The following is a 15,802-nucleotide window of genomic DNA, read 5'->3' on the forward strand; positions in this document are numbered from 1 at the left end:
TGAGCCATCTCCCAGCCCTACTTTCTGTAATTTTTTTATGCCAAAGGTCTTTTAGGTTTTATGTCATTTGCAGCAAAACTTAATTCCAATAACGCCCTGAGTTCTTATGATTACAGTGTAGATAACATCCCCTAAAAAGATATTTGCAAAATTAATGCCTCTTGCTGTGGACACTTGACTTAAAAAAAACAATGCTGTTTGATAAATATGGTACAACTGCTGGTCTATCGTCCAGGCATTTGTATGAGAACCCATGTTTGTTTAGCTATGTCCGCTTCCTTCCATTTGTCTTTATAGTAGGGGAGACATCACTGAGATGGACCAACAGCCATGTCTTGAAGACGAATGATGGAGAGGCCCAAGAGGTCAATACCTCGCCAAGATAAAAGAAAGATCATCCTGCATCTGTCACCCACTCCAAGGCTGAGGAATCCTTGTAGAAGACTGGCAGAAGGATCTTGAAAGCCAGAGGAAGGGGTGGAGTGTTGGGTAGGCATGTCCTCCGAGGAAACTAGACCTGAACCCCCTAGAGACTGAGGCCAAAAAATGCTGAGCACACTGGGAAAAAAGGGGAGGGGTAGTTTCCATTTTGGAATTATGTGCACGGACCGTAGCAGGTAGTGTGCTGATGGCATGGATCTCAAATACGGGAGAGAAAGAGCCCATAAAAGTTGATGCCTTTACTAAGTGACCCTCTAAACTTTGTTGGCAAGCCCAAATATTCTTATTCCCCAAACTGTAACTTAAGAGGAACACTGTGATGGTTTACTTAGAACCATGCTCTCTCGGGGGAAATTTGGTGCAACACAAGATATGATTTCATTCAGTGGAAAAAAAAAAAAAGCATGACTTTGAGGAGTCTTGTAATAGACTACGAAAGTAGGCACCTAAAGCTTCATTTCCATGGTAACAGTTTCTTGTCACCTCATGTCTGAGTCACGTCAAGAGCCTCAGTTTAAATTCCTTTCTCATTTCTCCCACTCATTCAGTGTGTGTGTGTGTGTGTGTGTATGTGTGTGTGTGTGTGTTGGTTTGCATGTGTATGCAGGTATACATGCTGAAGCCAGAGGCTGATACCCAGATGTCTTCCTCAGTTGTTTCTCCACCTTACTTTTGGAGACAGGGTCTCCCACTGAACCTGGAGTGGGCTGTTTCAGCTAGATTGGCTGAGCAGTGAGCCCCAGGGATCAGCCGGTCTATAGCCCTCTCCACCCCTGCCTCCCAGCACTGGAGTTACAAACACACCAGCTTTTACATGGGTATTGGAGATCTAAATTCAGTGACTCACGATTGTGCAGTAAGCACTTTACCCACTAAACCATCTCCCCATTCAGAACCCATCCTTAAAAATTATTTTCATCCTACAAGTGAAATAATTACAGTGCTATGTGCCTACCTTACACAATGCAGTTTATTGCATAACTTCTTTTTTAACCTGTGCCAAAAAAATCTGCACTATAAATATTTATTACCCCTTTTCACAGATATGAAGCAGAAGAAAGAGATAAGGCCAGTGGCTTGACTGAGATCACACAAGTGGGAACCAGGGCCAGGAACTGGCCACTCCCTCCAGCGCTTGCCTGTCTCACACCAAGCTGCTTGCTGACAACACTAGCTTCAGTAAATCAACCCTGTCAGCTGACCCTAATGACTTCATAGGTTTCTCTACCTACTTTCCCACAGCTCTTCCTGTGTAGTCTTGATTTCTAACTGGCCACTGAGGTTGGACTTCTCATCCTCTCCCTTATCTGTCCCAGCTCCAGGGTTCAATATTCCCAGCTGCCAAATGTGGTAAACCTACTTCCATAAAGGGACAACATAGCGGAGGCGAGGGATAGTGAGCGCCAGGGGAGCAGGGGAAAATCCAGCTGGGCAAGTGAATACAGTTGTTCCCACCTGGAAGGGTCTCTGGGCAGACAGAAGGCAACAGTCTCCAAATAACTTAAACTGGCTAACAACTACTGCTTGGGTCACCAACAATGTTCCTGACCACTTTCTAGTACCCACTGTGGCCCCCACTTCCTTTGGATTAAACATGACAGATGATGAATGTGGTAGGAAACTTTGTGAAAGGGTTGGTAGTGTTTTCTTACTATTCAAAAAGCCTTGGTTTCATCCTTGCCACCACATAAACAGGCGTCGTGGTGCGTGCCTGTGATCCCAGTACTTGGTGATGAAAGCAGGAGGATAGGGAATTCAAGGTCTTCCTTGGCTACATACTGCATCTGAGGCCAGACTGGGCTATACGAGACCTGTCTTAAAAAAAAAAAAAAAAAAAGGGGCAGGCAGGCAAGCTAGCTCAGCAGGTAAAGGAGTTTGCTGCCAAGCCTGAAGACCTAAGTTTGATGCCCAGAACCTGCGTGGTAGAAGAAGAGAACCAACTCTTCCAAGTTGCCCTCTGATTCCGCAGGTATACCATGCCATTTGCACACGTACACATACATACAATAAACCAATAAACAAATGTAAAGTAAAAAAGATAACTTTTAGAAGTCCATCATGCCGTAAATGCCAGATGGCCCATCACCAGGGATATTCATGCTGATGCTGCTTCTGACCCACTTCTGTGCTTGCTTTACATCAGTGTTGCATCTGAACCCCAAAAGCATCCGCACGTTTCCCAGCTGGGTTTCCCAGACGGGGTTGGCCGGGGACCACTCACCGATTCCATAGTGAATCTCTTGAGGAAAAACTGGAGAGCCTGGAGGCTGAAGATCTCATGTCTCAGCCGTCACATCCGAAAATAACCTGAGCAGCATGGGGAGAAAGGGTGACACAGTCAGGCAGGGGCTAGGCAAGAAAACCTGGACCCAATCAGTGGAGGCTGGGCTCTCTTGTTCTGGCTCCCAAGGATGGCCAGGCAGCAAGTGAGAGGGGACAGCCAGCACGTGCCACTCTCCATAGTGGGGCTGACACCTCCAATCAGTGCAGCTCTGTAAAAGATGTGCTCAAGACGCTGCTATTTCTGCCTCTACCTTGGAGAGCAATTTACAAGGCATTGACTTCTCCAGACCCAGGCTCCTTAAACATGAACTTACAGTGTGTGACGGGTACGACAGACAGACAGACAGACAGACAGACAGACAGACACACACACACACACACACACACACACACACACCTACCTACAGCTGTGTACCTACTGGAAGACAGAGGAACCCACCCCAGGAAGGAGGTGAGCCTACATATTTCAGGACAGTCCCTGTGAACCTGGGAGAGGATTTTAATTAATGCATGCATTCCAAAGCTTAATTAATTGCTGAGTGCACTGAAATGCAGGAAGTCTGGGCTGAAAGGTATTGGTAATGGAGCAGCTTCAATAACTATAGTTTAGAAAGGCTAAGACCAGTGGTATAGGAAAGCACCATGGGCCACAGGGCCTGCTTGGTCCTACTAAAGGGATGTCTAACTCAGTTGGGCACCTCTACCCAGGGCCCACCATTACCCTCAGTCCTATATCCAATCCATACCCAAGTCATGTCTACCTTACTTCCAGAAAACCTGCCCACCTAGCTGTATCTCTAAGCAGCTAGCATTCTTACCTAGGCCACTGCAAGTGACCTACCCTCAATGGCAAATCAGTTCTCCTATGCTGAAACCACTGCAATCTTTCCTTCCCCCTCTCATGCTTGTCCCTCATTCTGCGCATACAGAATTCTGGAGAGGAGTATCATGAAACCCATGTGTCTATCACCCAGTCCAATCACCATCAGTGCTCTTGATATCATCAAATTTCCATACACTTCAGGTTCCTAGTAGTCAAAGATGGTGTTTATTTTTTAAAATCCATATTAAAAGAAGATTAGCATCTTCTTTAAGATTTTACCTTTATTCTTAATTGCACGGATATGCGTATGTGTATGCATGTGAGTGCAGGTGGCCAAGGAGTCCAGAAGAGAGTCCCCTACAGCCTGAGTTGTAAATAGTTGTGAGCCACCCAACATGAGTGCTGGGAACTAAATTCAGGTCCTCTATAAGAGCACTACACACTTTTAACTGCCTAACCATCTCTCCAGCCCCAAGACTTACATCTTACAATTAACTGATACATAGGATAACACTTTTAGCACATAAATCTAATGGAGTCACCTCCTACCTCTCCACCTCCAGTCAAACATCTTTCAATGGCTTCTTGGTGCTCTAGGACAAACCTACTTAAGATGTGGGTCATGACTCCATGTGAGGATTGGGAAAAATTCAGCAACAGTTGAAGTTTTCTGAACACCCAACTGCTGAAAGTGAATTCAAAAACAAATGCACAGTGAACTAGAGGTGTTTGGGGCAGCACGTGCCTTGTTGCATTGTATTAACTTCTCTTCAGCCTTAATTCTGAACATACAACATACACGGTTTGTGCTGCATAAGCCCTCATACCACACAATGCTGCTGAACGTTGCCTAAAACACCTTAGGCCAGATTCAAGATTATTGCATGCTACGAATTACAGTACTCTTACAGAATCATGATGGTTTAATTATGGAAAACAAGGATTTTTCACTATTTTCCTACAGTCATATCTCAGCATGTAGGTAATTAAGTTTATCTTTGGACTGTACTATGTCACAATGTTTGATATTTTTAAATTTTTTTGCGTTTCATAGAAAACCATTATATAAATTTTGACTTCAACTTCTGAAATGGATTTAAGTATACTTCTTTTGTGCTGTGTATTTACAAGAAGTGTCGTTTTTTGAATTAACAAACATAAAACTGAAATATGGACCTACTCTGAGAAACAATGAAGATGCTCCTCAACCTGCAGGATTAGTATTCAGCCAGGACCTACTCCATGTAAAAATAAACAAGACAGCGTCTCATTAGTATGCATCTTTGATTTCCTCTTTCCTAACTGGTCAATGTTTTAAAATAAATTTATGGTTCACTATCAGCAAATGTTTTACTCTCATACTTATTTTTTTTTCTTTTCTTTTTCTTTTGGTCTTTTTGAGACAGGGTCTCCCTGTAGCCCCAGCTGTCCTGGAATTCATTATGTAGACCAGGCTGGCCTTGAACTCACAGAAATCCCCCTGCCTCTGCCTCCCGAGTGCTGGGATTAAAGGTGTGCACCACCACACCTGGCTCATACTTATTTCTTAAACGGATACAAGAGGTTATATACAATTTTCTCAGGCAAAAAAGGGTCAGGAATGGAAAAGTTTTCAGAAGTTCTGCTTTCCAGTAAGAATGGAATCAGAACAGCCCGGCTCGTCCCACCTATCTGATCTCATGCTGTCGGGCAGGCTCACTGCTGAAGCACTGACAGGTTTTAGACCTTGGAATGTGCTACCGTTTTCTGTCTTGGGTCTTTACCCATGCTGTTCTCACAGCTTGGAAGGTTTCTTCATTTGCCCTCTGGTTTCATTAATTCCTCTGCTTCCTTAAACGCTGCATCCCCTGAGAACTGCTCTTGCTCCTCCAGATTAGATCATGCATTCTGTCTGCTTTTAATGATACAGATACCCCTTGACTTAGATGAGGTTATGTCGAGATAAATACATTGTAACTCAAAATATCTTTGGTCAACACACACACACACACACACACACACTCACACACACATGGGGGGTATATAATAACATTTTAAAATAATTGACTAGACTATATAGCAATATGAATTTATGAACACCAATGAGTATGAACCCAAGTTAAGAAAAACTAACACTTGCACACAGACAACACAACTATGATAAGAGTCAGAATAGCTATTCCTGCAGCATAGTCACCTACTTGTGCTTATCTGACTCAAAAGTCCTGCAAGATTGATAATGAGTCTATCTCTATAGAGAAGAAAATCAAGACTTTACAAATGCGCAATGACGCAATGATGTGCTTGAGTCAGTGTATGGCTGAACCAGGCTCTGGATCCAGGCTGTCTGTCTCAAAAACTCAGACAGGGGATGTATTTTGGTTGATAGAGAGTTTGCCTAGCATGTTATGAGACCCTGAGTTTGATCTCTGGGACTGCATAATCAGGCATGGTGGTACATACCTGTAAACCCATTAGTCTAGAGGTGGAGGCAGGAGGATCAGAGAGTAAAGGTCAACATTGGCTAAATAAGGACTTTGAGACCAGTCTAGGATACACGAGACCCTGTCTCAAAAATAAATACACACCTAAATAAACAAGCCACAGCCATGCTTCCTCTGCATAAGCAAGTCTTGCACATGCTCCTACATGAGTCCTGATCCAATCACCCACCTCACCTTCGTCCATAAATGGGTGTTTGGAGCTCCACTTTCATAGGTTAGCCTCTCGGGCCCTCAGATCCTTGTTTGTAAACTAAGGTCATAATCCCAGCCTGGCCTGTATCAGTGTATACCATGACCCTCCAGAGAGACAGAGTATGAAAGCTCTGTGTGAGATGTGCCAGTCTGCTGCCTTGACTCTCACCCCGCTAAGTTGAGGTCACTGTCCACGCACAGGCCAAGATGTCTCTCCACAGTGCTCAGAGGCCAAGCACACAGATTAAGCCCAATGTATCCTCTGAAGCTGATTCTGTTCCAGCGACTCCTTCTTTCCAGGGGGAGAAGGAAAACTATTAAGGCATAAAACAGAAACCTTTCATTATCATAACACTTCAGAAAATAAGTATGTTTGAATTTTAAAGCCACTCCTTCTCTGGGACTGACTTTTCTAAGGGAGATAAATAATACATTTAAATTAACTTGATTTTCTTAGAGGCTGAGAACTACCAGAAAGTTTAAAAAATCCATTTCACATTCTTTCAGTAACTTGGGTTTTTAGTATTTTTAATTGGCATATATTCGTTGCTCATGGCACGAGGTTTCATAAGGACATTTTCATACAAGTTTATAATGTAATTTGGGCATAACCCCCCAACACTCCTCTACAATTGTTGTTTTTTGGCTGGTTTGTTAGTTTGCAGTGCTATGAATCAAACAGAGCTACGTCCCCAGCAAAATGTAAAATCTGACTCAATTCTCTATGTTAGTTAGCTGAGACAGGGTTTCACAACATGACCCAGACTACCCTGGAGCTCCTCCAGCTTCAGACTCCCCAGTGCAGGGATTAAGGGTGTACCACTACCCTGGGCTTCAATCAGCAAATTCTCATTGCAAAAATGATCAGTTCTTTTACAACTCTGCAGTCTTGATAAATACATCTGATTTTCCGTATGTATTTGACACTGTCTTTGTGTCTATTGTTTTAGACATACTGGCAACTGAACCAGGACTTCATGTCTGCTAAGCAGGTAGGTGTTCTACCACTGAGCTACATCCCCAGCCCTTGACAAATTCTCAATCCACACCTCTTACATGCCTGGGACCATTCTGGCTGACTGAGAAAGAGGCAAAAACACACACATAAAGTTGGTAAGAAATAACACAATTAATACATTTTTAAAAAACATAAATATGAAGGACTGCAGTCCCTAGAGTGCTTGCCTAGTGTACATGAAGCTTAGTTCAATCCCTAGCAGTGCATAAGCCAGTGCCTGCTGCTGCACACCTGTTATCCCAGAACATAGGATGTAGAAGTGGATGGGTCTGACAGAGTTCAAGGCCAACCTGGCTACAAGAAACTGTCAAATCTATAAAATTAGTAAGTAAAATTGAGCACTGGGCTCCACATATTTGTGTGTGTGTGTGTGTGTGTGTGTGTGTGTGTGTGACACTCTTTTGCTAGATTCTGTATTCTCAATGTATGATTAGATGTCAGACCCAAGAACAATGGCACCTGTTAGAGCGCAGAGTGATTCCAAAGAGCTGTTTATCTTTATATACTTTAGGCCTTTGTTCTTTAAACTCAAGATCACTAAGTGCTTACCTCACATCACTACAAGAATCAACAAGACGATGTGGTTAAAGCACTGAATACAATTATTGCCCCTCAGGAACTGATGAGGGTATGGTAACTACCAGTGTTGGTGATGCTGAAATTGCTTCACTTAATCCTCCAATGTGCTACTAGGAGACAAAACTCAGAGGCAAATGCAGATCACCTATGGACCTCTGGAAATCACTCCCACCAGAGACCTGAAGATTGGAAAATACACCTAAAATCCTCCTTCTGAGGGAGGGAGAGCTGAGGCATTTACTCACCAACCTCCATCCCTACCTGGGGATGGTCTCAAAGATGCAGAAGAGTCTTGTGAACATACACTGGGAGAACTCAAAGACACAAGCAGGGAAGCAATGGGTGACTGCAAGTAGGTACTCAATAAAATCTATGGATGGAAAGAATGAATGGCATGCTCCTCTCAACAGCCTCTCATCTCACTGCCTCAGTGATAAAATATTTGAAGCAACTACCTCCTGAAGTGAACTGTAATCCATTCCCATGGAGCAGCACATGATAATACACACGTCTGCTTTTCCACTGAAAGCCTATCCTATGACCTACGTCAGTCAGGACAGCCACTCCTGCTACCAGGAAGGAGTAAGGAGCATGATCTACATGGCGCATAAACCTGTCTCCAATGGTTTGAACGTGAAATGCTTCCCAAAGACTCATGTGCTGAACATTTGGATCCAAGCTGCAAGCACTGTCTGGGGAAGTGGAAGAAGCTTCAGAAGATGAGGTACAGTTGGAGGATACGTGTCATAGGCATGATTTTGAAGCTTATACTTGATGCCAGGAGCCCTTCCTTCTGCTTTGCTTCCTGACCACCATGACGTAAAAAGCTTTCTTGCCATGATGCTCTGCCTGAGTCCACAGGGCAAACAACCAGGGACCCCCTGAAACCATGAGCTAAAATAAAGCTTTCCTCCTCTAACTTTTTATATCAGGTGAGGAGGCTGAGCTGAGTGAGCCAAGGTCATTGCCATGCAGACCTGCAGGACAGTGGGGAAGAGGACAGAGAGACACAGGCAGGGTGAGCTGCTGTGACATAATCTGGATATGAACATGACGCCATAGGACCTGCCTCACACTTATTAAGTACCTGCTCAGTGGTATTCTCCATCGCTAGAGCTTCCCATAATGAGAAAGCACTCATCCATTAATATATTGGAAAAATATTTATCAATTAAATGTCATGGATATAACTGCTAACAAACAGACACATCTATACTCAAGGAAGGAGACCAGCTAAATGACTTCACAGGTGGTGAGATAAAGGCAAAGTGTGGAAGCTTCAGGAACCGACATTCTACAGGTGATTAGTAAATCCTCAGTGTTGTGAAGAATGACATCTTGAGAATGTTGAGAATTTTAAAATAAGCAAAGGCTGAAGAAACAGCCTCAGGAGTTTGAGGACAGAAAAACTGAGAGCCACATGTTAGGCAGCAAACCAGACTCACCCTCAAGCCACATGATCCACTCCTCACCTCAGCAAGAAGAGGTTCCAGTTAGTCCATGCCACCACAGAATCACACGTTCCCTTCGGAGTCCCCTGGGACAAACTGCATCTGTAAGATGAAATCTATGGGTGTCTAGGATTTGTTGTGTTGTTCCATTTGTTTTATTGACTGACTGACTGACTGACTGACTGATTGATTGATTGATTGATTGATTGACTGATTTTGAGACAGGGTCTTCCTGTAGCCCCAGATGGCCTGGAACTCGCTATGTAGACCAGGCTGGCCTCATCTCATAGAGCTCTGCCTGCCTCTGCCTCCAGAATGCTGGGATTAAAGGTGTGGGCCTCCAAGCCAGGCTTCGTTCCCTGTTTTAATAGAGTGACTGAGGTCCTCTCAAACTATAGCGTGCTCGCTTTCAAGAGGGCATGCTAGTGGCAGAGTAATCTGTGTTGCTGCTCCCATGTGCTCACCGAGCAGGACAAGGGAATAGCAGGCAGCCCAGTGTTAGAGGAACTTGCTAATCAATGAAAAGAGGAAAGCATGAGGAGCAGAGCATCACAACACTGGCTCTCTCGCCTCATTGCTGTGTCTCCAGGGATGACAGTCCCTTCCATGAGTCTGTGTCTTCCTCTAGAAAATGGGGAATACACACACACACACACACACACACACACACACACACACACACACAGAAACATGATGCCTATCCCAAGCAGCAGCAACCCAATAATATATATATATGCACACACACACACACATATGTGTGTGTGTATTTATATAAATGAATAATAGGCCCACAGATACTACCTTAAAGGTCAAATAAGTCATTAAAGGCTGGTGCATCCTGATCCAAGCAACACCTGCCACTCTCTCCTATCTACCATCAAGAGGCAAGCTCAGAGGTGGCCAGGGAACTAATGCTCCAGGTACAGTCCTCAAACCAGATGAGTGGGCTTAAGGGAACAAAACCCAGCTCCCACAACACAGAGAGACAGAGAGGTCCCTAGAGGAATGGAGCTCAGCAGGGTAAGAGTCCCTTTGCCAGCCACCATGTCCTCTCCAACTCACTGCTTCATGTCTGATCACCTCAAATAATCTTTTTATATGCTCACATTTCCTCAGCAGCTGGCTTTAAGAACAGTGCTTTGATGTAGTGTTGGGAGGAAAAAAGTCATAAAGGATGAGAATTGCCAGCGCAGGGCAGGTGTGTGACTGAGACAGACAGGGAGGACCCAACCCTCCCTAAGGGTATTTTGCTGACATTTAGGCATTTAGACATTGTTGGATAAGGTTTTGCTGAAGAATATTAATTTTATGTTCAATTTTTTATGTAAGCACTCCCTAAAATTTGTTCATTTGCTTTTTCTTTTAAATGACTAAAGCTGTCAGTTACAGGCAGAATCCTTATTTGATTGATTGACAGCTGTCAGATTCTTCCACCATGCCTGGCTGCAGTGCCAGCTGCCTAGGGCACAACAGGGTGACTGCCCCAGGCTGAGCAGGTACAGGGGTTAGATCCAGAACCACTAGTGCTATTTTCACTTTTCCCAAGTCCTGCGGGGCTGTGAATGATACTGATGTCCCTCCTGAAGGTCTGTCAGGGGCAGTGACAAGTACAACTTTCGTCCCACTGTTTCCACAGGAACCACTAAAGCTGTCAGAATAGCTGCTCCCTTGACAGTCCTGGGCTTCATCATGACAGCTGAGGCTGCTTTAAACACATTGTAATGTTCAGAGATACTCTGATTGAGCCACTGATGCCCAGGGGAGACTCTGAACCATCCCCAAATGCCCCAGAGAGACTTTGTTCCAGTCACAGGAACTATCACAACTATCATGGCAGCTATTCCAACATGGCTTTGCTCTAGAAGACTGCCCCAGTCACAGCATCTCCAGACACCCTACAATGGCTCCTGGAGCCACAGGTGTCCCTTTCATGACTGCTCCCCTGGTACTGCAGCCCAGGCCCCTAATAAAGCCTCCTTGAGGGTTTTATTATCATTGTGGTCTGACAGGCAGAGCAAGCTGAGCTGATACTATGGAGAACAGATAACTCCCTGGGCTGTCAGCTCCAAGCAGCAGTCCAGTAGCAGCAACTAATGCATTCCAGAGAGCAGGTGGGAGCAGAGACAGTGCAGAGCTGAGACTGCAGAAGAGTTGGAAGTTATGGTCACCAGAAGAACTCCAGAAAGCAACCAAGAGTTAGAGCCTCCATCTACCAAAGAGCTAGAAGAGCTCGGTTCCAGCACTCTAAGCTCAGGCCTGTAAAAGCTCTGGGTACTAGGCAGCTTTTATCTACGCTACATTCCCTGCCCCTCTCTGGCACTTAAAGCTCAGCACCATTAATACCTACAGCAGAGGGTCCTGACAAGCCAGGCCTGGAGATGTTGACACTAAGGGAGCTGCACTTTCCTTAATCACAATTTCTTTTGTATTTTTAATTTTATTATTTTTATTTATTATTTTTTCAAACTTTAAAAAAAATTTCATTTATTATTTTTATTTTATGTGTATGCATGTATTGCCTGCATGTAGGTAAGTGCACCCATGTCGTGCAATGCCCATGGAGGTCAGAAGAAGGTGTCGGATTCCCCCGGAACCGGTATTACAGATGGTTGTTAGCCACCACATGGGTGCTGGGAATCAAACTTGGGTCCTCTGCAAGAGCAGTCAGTGCTCTTAACTGCTGAGCCATCTGTCTGGCCCCCCTAATCACAATTTCTATCTGAATAGAACCAAAGGTGACATAAATAGCTATCACTGTGGTGACAATCACAAGCTAGAAAGGACAACTGCAGTCCAGGGTCCTGACTCGGCTGCTTGTCAACAGGAGTGGCAGCATGAACATATTTCATGTAGCTGCTCAACCTGTTGTGTCCACTCACATCTGCCCCAGTGGCAGTCAGAGAGGAGGCTACTTTCAAGGTCTGTAAGTCACCTTCCAGGGATAGTACCTCAGAGTCACAGCCACCACTCAGTCCAAGGACAGGAAGACCATGGTGAGAAGAGCTTACACCGGGACCTTTCACTTCCCCTGTAGGAAGCCTCATTGCCCAGAGCTCCCTAGCTGTGTTCAGGCCTGGGCGTCAGCTACTCTGCCACTTACAATCATGCCCAGTCCTTACTCAGCCTGGGCAGTGAGAAGCACCATTATTGCCCCATCTCAAGGAGGAGACAACAACCCTAATAGACTAAATGAGAACTGTTTAAACAGAGGCAGGCTGCCCTTTTCACAAGACTCAGGAATTGGAAACAACTGAGATGTCCATCATCCAATGAATGGATAATAAAGGTGTGGAACAGATACACAATGGAATATTATTCAGCTTCTTAAAAACAAAATTATGAAATCTGCAAGTAAATGGATGGAACTGAAAACAATAATCCTGACTGAGGTAACCTAGACCCAGAAAGACAAATAGCGTATGTTCTCTCTAATAGCTGGATGCTAGCTTTGAAAACTCTTAGTTATGCATGTTTCAATTTGAAAAGCCAGAGTGGTCAAGAAACTAATCAACAGCCATGGGCGAGGGGGGGCTTCATGAGAGGGGAAACAATACACAATGATATAAAGGGGGAAAGGGAAATAATAGATTAGGAAAGGCTAAAGGAAGTGGGGAATGGGAACATAGGGCAGAGGATGAGGGTGGAGAGGGGTAACTAATGCTAAAGGCCTTTAGAAAAAGCCATATGGAAACCTAGCACCATAGAAGCTTCTTAAAGTATATACATATACATTATAAAAAGAGATTAAAAGGAATTACCTTATAACAGGGAGATATTTACCCTACTGGACACCATAGGCTTGCAAAGTAAAAAAGCTCAATGCCAGGAATGCCATCGTTCTTTTGAAGCTGTTGACCAGGGGTTTTATAGACCCTCAAATAATACTGGCCATTGCCCCTGCTCTTGTTTTACCTGTAAGATTCTACTGCTAAAGATATTATATGCATGGACTGTACAACAAACAAGGAGAAATCAGGCTGCTGCTTTCAGAGCCGCATCTCTACTGTCTAGCTTTTATAGTGCTAGAAGGTGCTATGCAAGCTACCTTAAGAGAAAATTTAGCATGAACCTTACCCAGCAGTGAATCCTACGAGCTACAAAAACAACTGGCCTGACAAGATATGCCCACCAGTGCAATAGTGGCACAAATACTATAGGAATGACCAACTACTTTTTAATTGGATTTGAGGTCTGCTTCTTAGGAAGGAGCCCATTACCTGGCCTTGATATCAGATCTAGGAACCTGAGGCTAGACAGGTCACAGGCCATGGGGGAGAACCTAATGCTATTATTCTGCTAAATAGACATAGTATTTAACTGACTTCTAATGACTTATTGTTATACCCATAGATTTATGCATCTCTCAGCTGTTACCAGAGAAGTTTCCTTATGCAATAGATGGTGATAAACACAGAGAACTGCATCTGGCCAATGTACAGAGAATAAGAGGTCACAGATTGCTTATCCCTGAATAGGACCCCTGAATCAAACTTCTGCCTCCAAAGGCTCAGGGATCTTTGTAGAAGACAGGGTGGAGAGATTCTAAGAGCCAGGGGTGGTGGATGACCACAAGGAAACAGTTTTCAAGGTAGCTGGTCAGTTACTCATATGAACTAAAAGTAATGATGACGCCATGCACAAGTCCCATTTAAGCTGAAACCAGACAAAGTTTATAGATGTGGGGAAGGTGGTAAGAAACCCCTACCCTACCCAATGAAGCACTGGAAACTTCTTGACTTCTGGGAAGGGGAGATTCAGTCAAGTTAAAGGATGAGACCAGCTTAGTAGACTGACCAGCTCCAGTGGATGAACCCACACTGTAGGGCATTAGGGACAGAAACCTGACTCTAGAACCATATATATATACACACACACATTAGAGTACAGAAATTTGGTGGGGAATTAAAAAGGGGGTTGGTGATATGTGAGGGGATCTAAATATGATAAAAATATATTGATGAAATTTGCAAAAATTCCACTGAAATTTGTAAAAAAAAAAATTAAATAAAATAGACTGGCATTATCAGTGTTCCATTTCAAAGGAAAAGGAATATTCTAAAGTGGGATGAACATCTTTCTAGAGGTTTTATGACTAATAAGCAAAACCTACTGTCGGCACAACCCACCAGACTCTCTCCTGGATAAGTCGTTCGCGCCCACTGCGCCTTGACTCCCCCAGCCTCATTCACCCTCCCATCTCCCCTGCCCATCCCTCCTAGCCTGAGTACTGTCCCATTCCTTGTCTTGGCGCCCCAGACACCTGGGGAACCACCACTGCTTCCTGATCCTTTGCATCCAGACCCATCCAGTTCCTTCTTGTGGTCCCCAGGAGCCCTCTGGGCTTTGTCCTGCCCTCACCTCCCTCTGCTTCCCTGGGGTGCACAACTTGCCAGCCTCTTTCCTGGACACCGGGGCTGACCTCTCGGCCCGGAAACACCACTGCTTCCGAATCCCTTGCATCCAGACCAACCTAGTTCCTTCTCATGGTCCCGAGGAGCCCTATGGGCCAGGTCCCAGCCTCATATCCCTCTGCATCCCTGAGGCTGCACAACCCGCCTGGTCCCCAGGAGCCCTTGGAGCCTGGTCCCCAGGAGCCCTTGGAGCCTCTTCCCGCTCCCATCTCCCTTTGCATCTCTGGGTGGCACAACCACCAGCTGCCCAAGACCAACATCTTTCCTGGCCCTGCTTCCAGGCCAGTCCAACCCACAAATTCCTGAGGACATCTTTCCTGGAGGGATCCAGACCTTAGGAGAAAGCCTGAGAACATCTGATCCTCATCTGAATTGGGCCTCTGTGGGCACTCCTGAAGACAAAAGCAATCTGGCCACTCCACTATAAAATGAAAAGAGAGAACTGGAAGCTTAGACAAACCAGCTTTTCATGCCCCAAAAGTAAACCACAAAGGCACATAAAGTTTACAAAAAGAAGCAGACCTAAACTTGAAAGCTTGAGTCTCACACAAGAATCAGAAACTACAAAAAAATTCACATGTCAAAATCACAGAGAAAAAATAATAAAGTGAAAAACTAAAATAACATATCCCCCCCAAATACCAACAGTTCTCTAGAGGAGTACAAGGAGAACCCCCTAGAGGTAATGCAGGACATGGAACTCAAAAGAACAATTGTAAATATGATAAAATAATTCAGTGAATTTAAAGAACACACACAAAAAAAGAAATCAAAGAAATGAAGGAAGAGAGGGATAAACTTCTGAATGAATTCAGAAAAGAGTTAGAAATATTGAAGAATACTCAGGCCAAAATAAAGAAGGAAGTCAAACTCAGTAAGCCAATTAGAAATGACGGGAGAAAACCTCACCAATAGGATGAATGAAATGGAAAACAGAGTATCAAGACTGGAAGAAAAAGCAGGCAAATTGGACCACTCAAGCAAAGATTATGAAAAATTCAAGAAAGCACAAGAATGGAATATGCAAGAATTGTGTGACACCATAAAAATATCAAACTTACGAATCATAGGCATACAGAAAGGAGAAGAATCCCAAGATAATGGCATGGACCAGATCTTCA

General features: G+C 44.3%; 1 protein-coding gene across 10 annotated transcripts in view; it reads right to left on the reverse strand.

The window, feature by feature from the left end:
• Positions 1 to 15,802, reverse strand: part of Asap1 (ArfGAP with SH3 domain, ankyrin repeat and PH domain 1) — a 349,085-nt gene that overhangs the window by 299,059 nt on the left and 34,224 nt on the right. For 4 of the 10 annotated variants that reach the window (XM_008845480.3, XM_008845488.3, XM_017801189.2 and 1 more), the window contains exon 2: positions 2,663 to 2,748. The exons of the other annotated variants lie outside the window; for them this stretch is intronic. In XM_008845480.3, the coding sequence (XP_008843702.1) occupies positions 2,663 to 2,721 (59 nt within the window). In that variant the 5' untranslated portion in view covers positions 2,722 to 2,748. The remainder of the gene's footprint in view (positions 1 to 2,662; positions 2,749 to 15,802) is intronic. 10 annotated transcript variants of the gene reach the window in all.

This window comes from Nannospalax galili, unplaced genomic scaffold, assembly GCF_000622305.1.
Source record: "Nannospalax galili isolate Female #2095 unplaced genomic scaffold, S.galili_v1.0 scaffold380, whole genome shotgun sequence".
Classification (NCBI taxonomy): Eukaryota; Metazoa; Chordata; class Mammalia; order Rodentia; family Spalacidae; genus Nannospalax; species Nannospalax galili.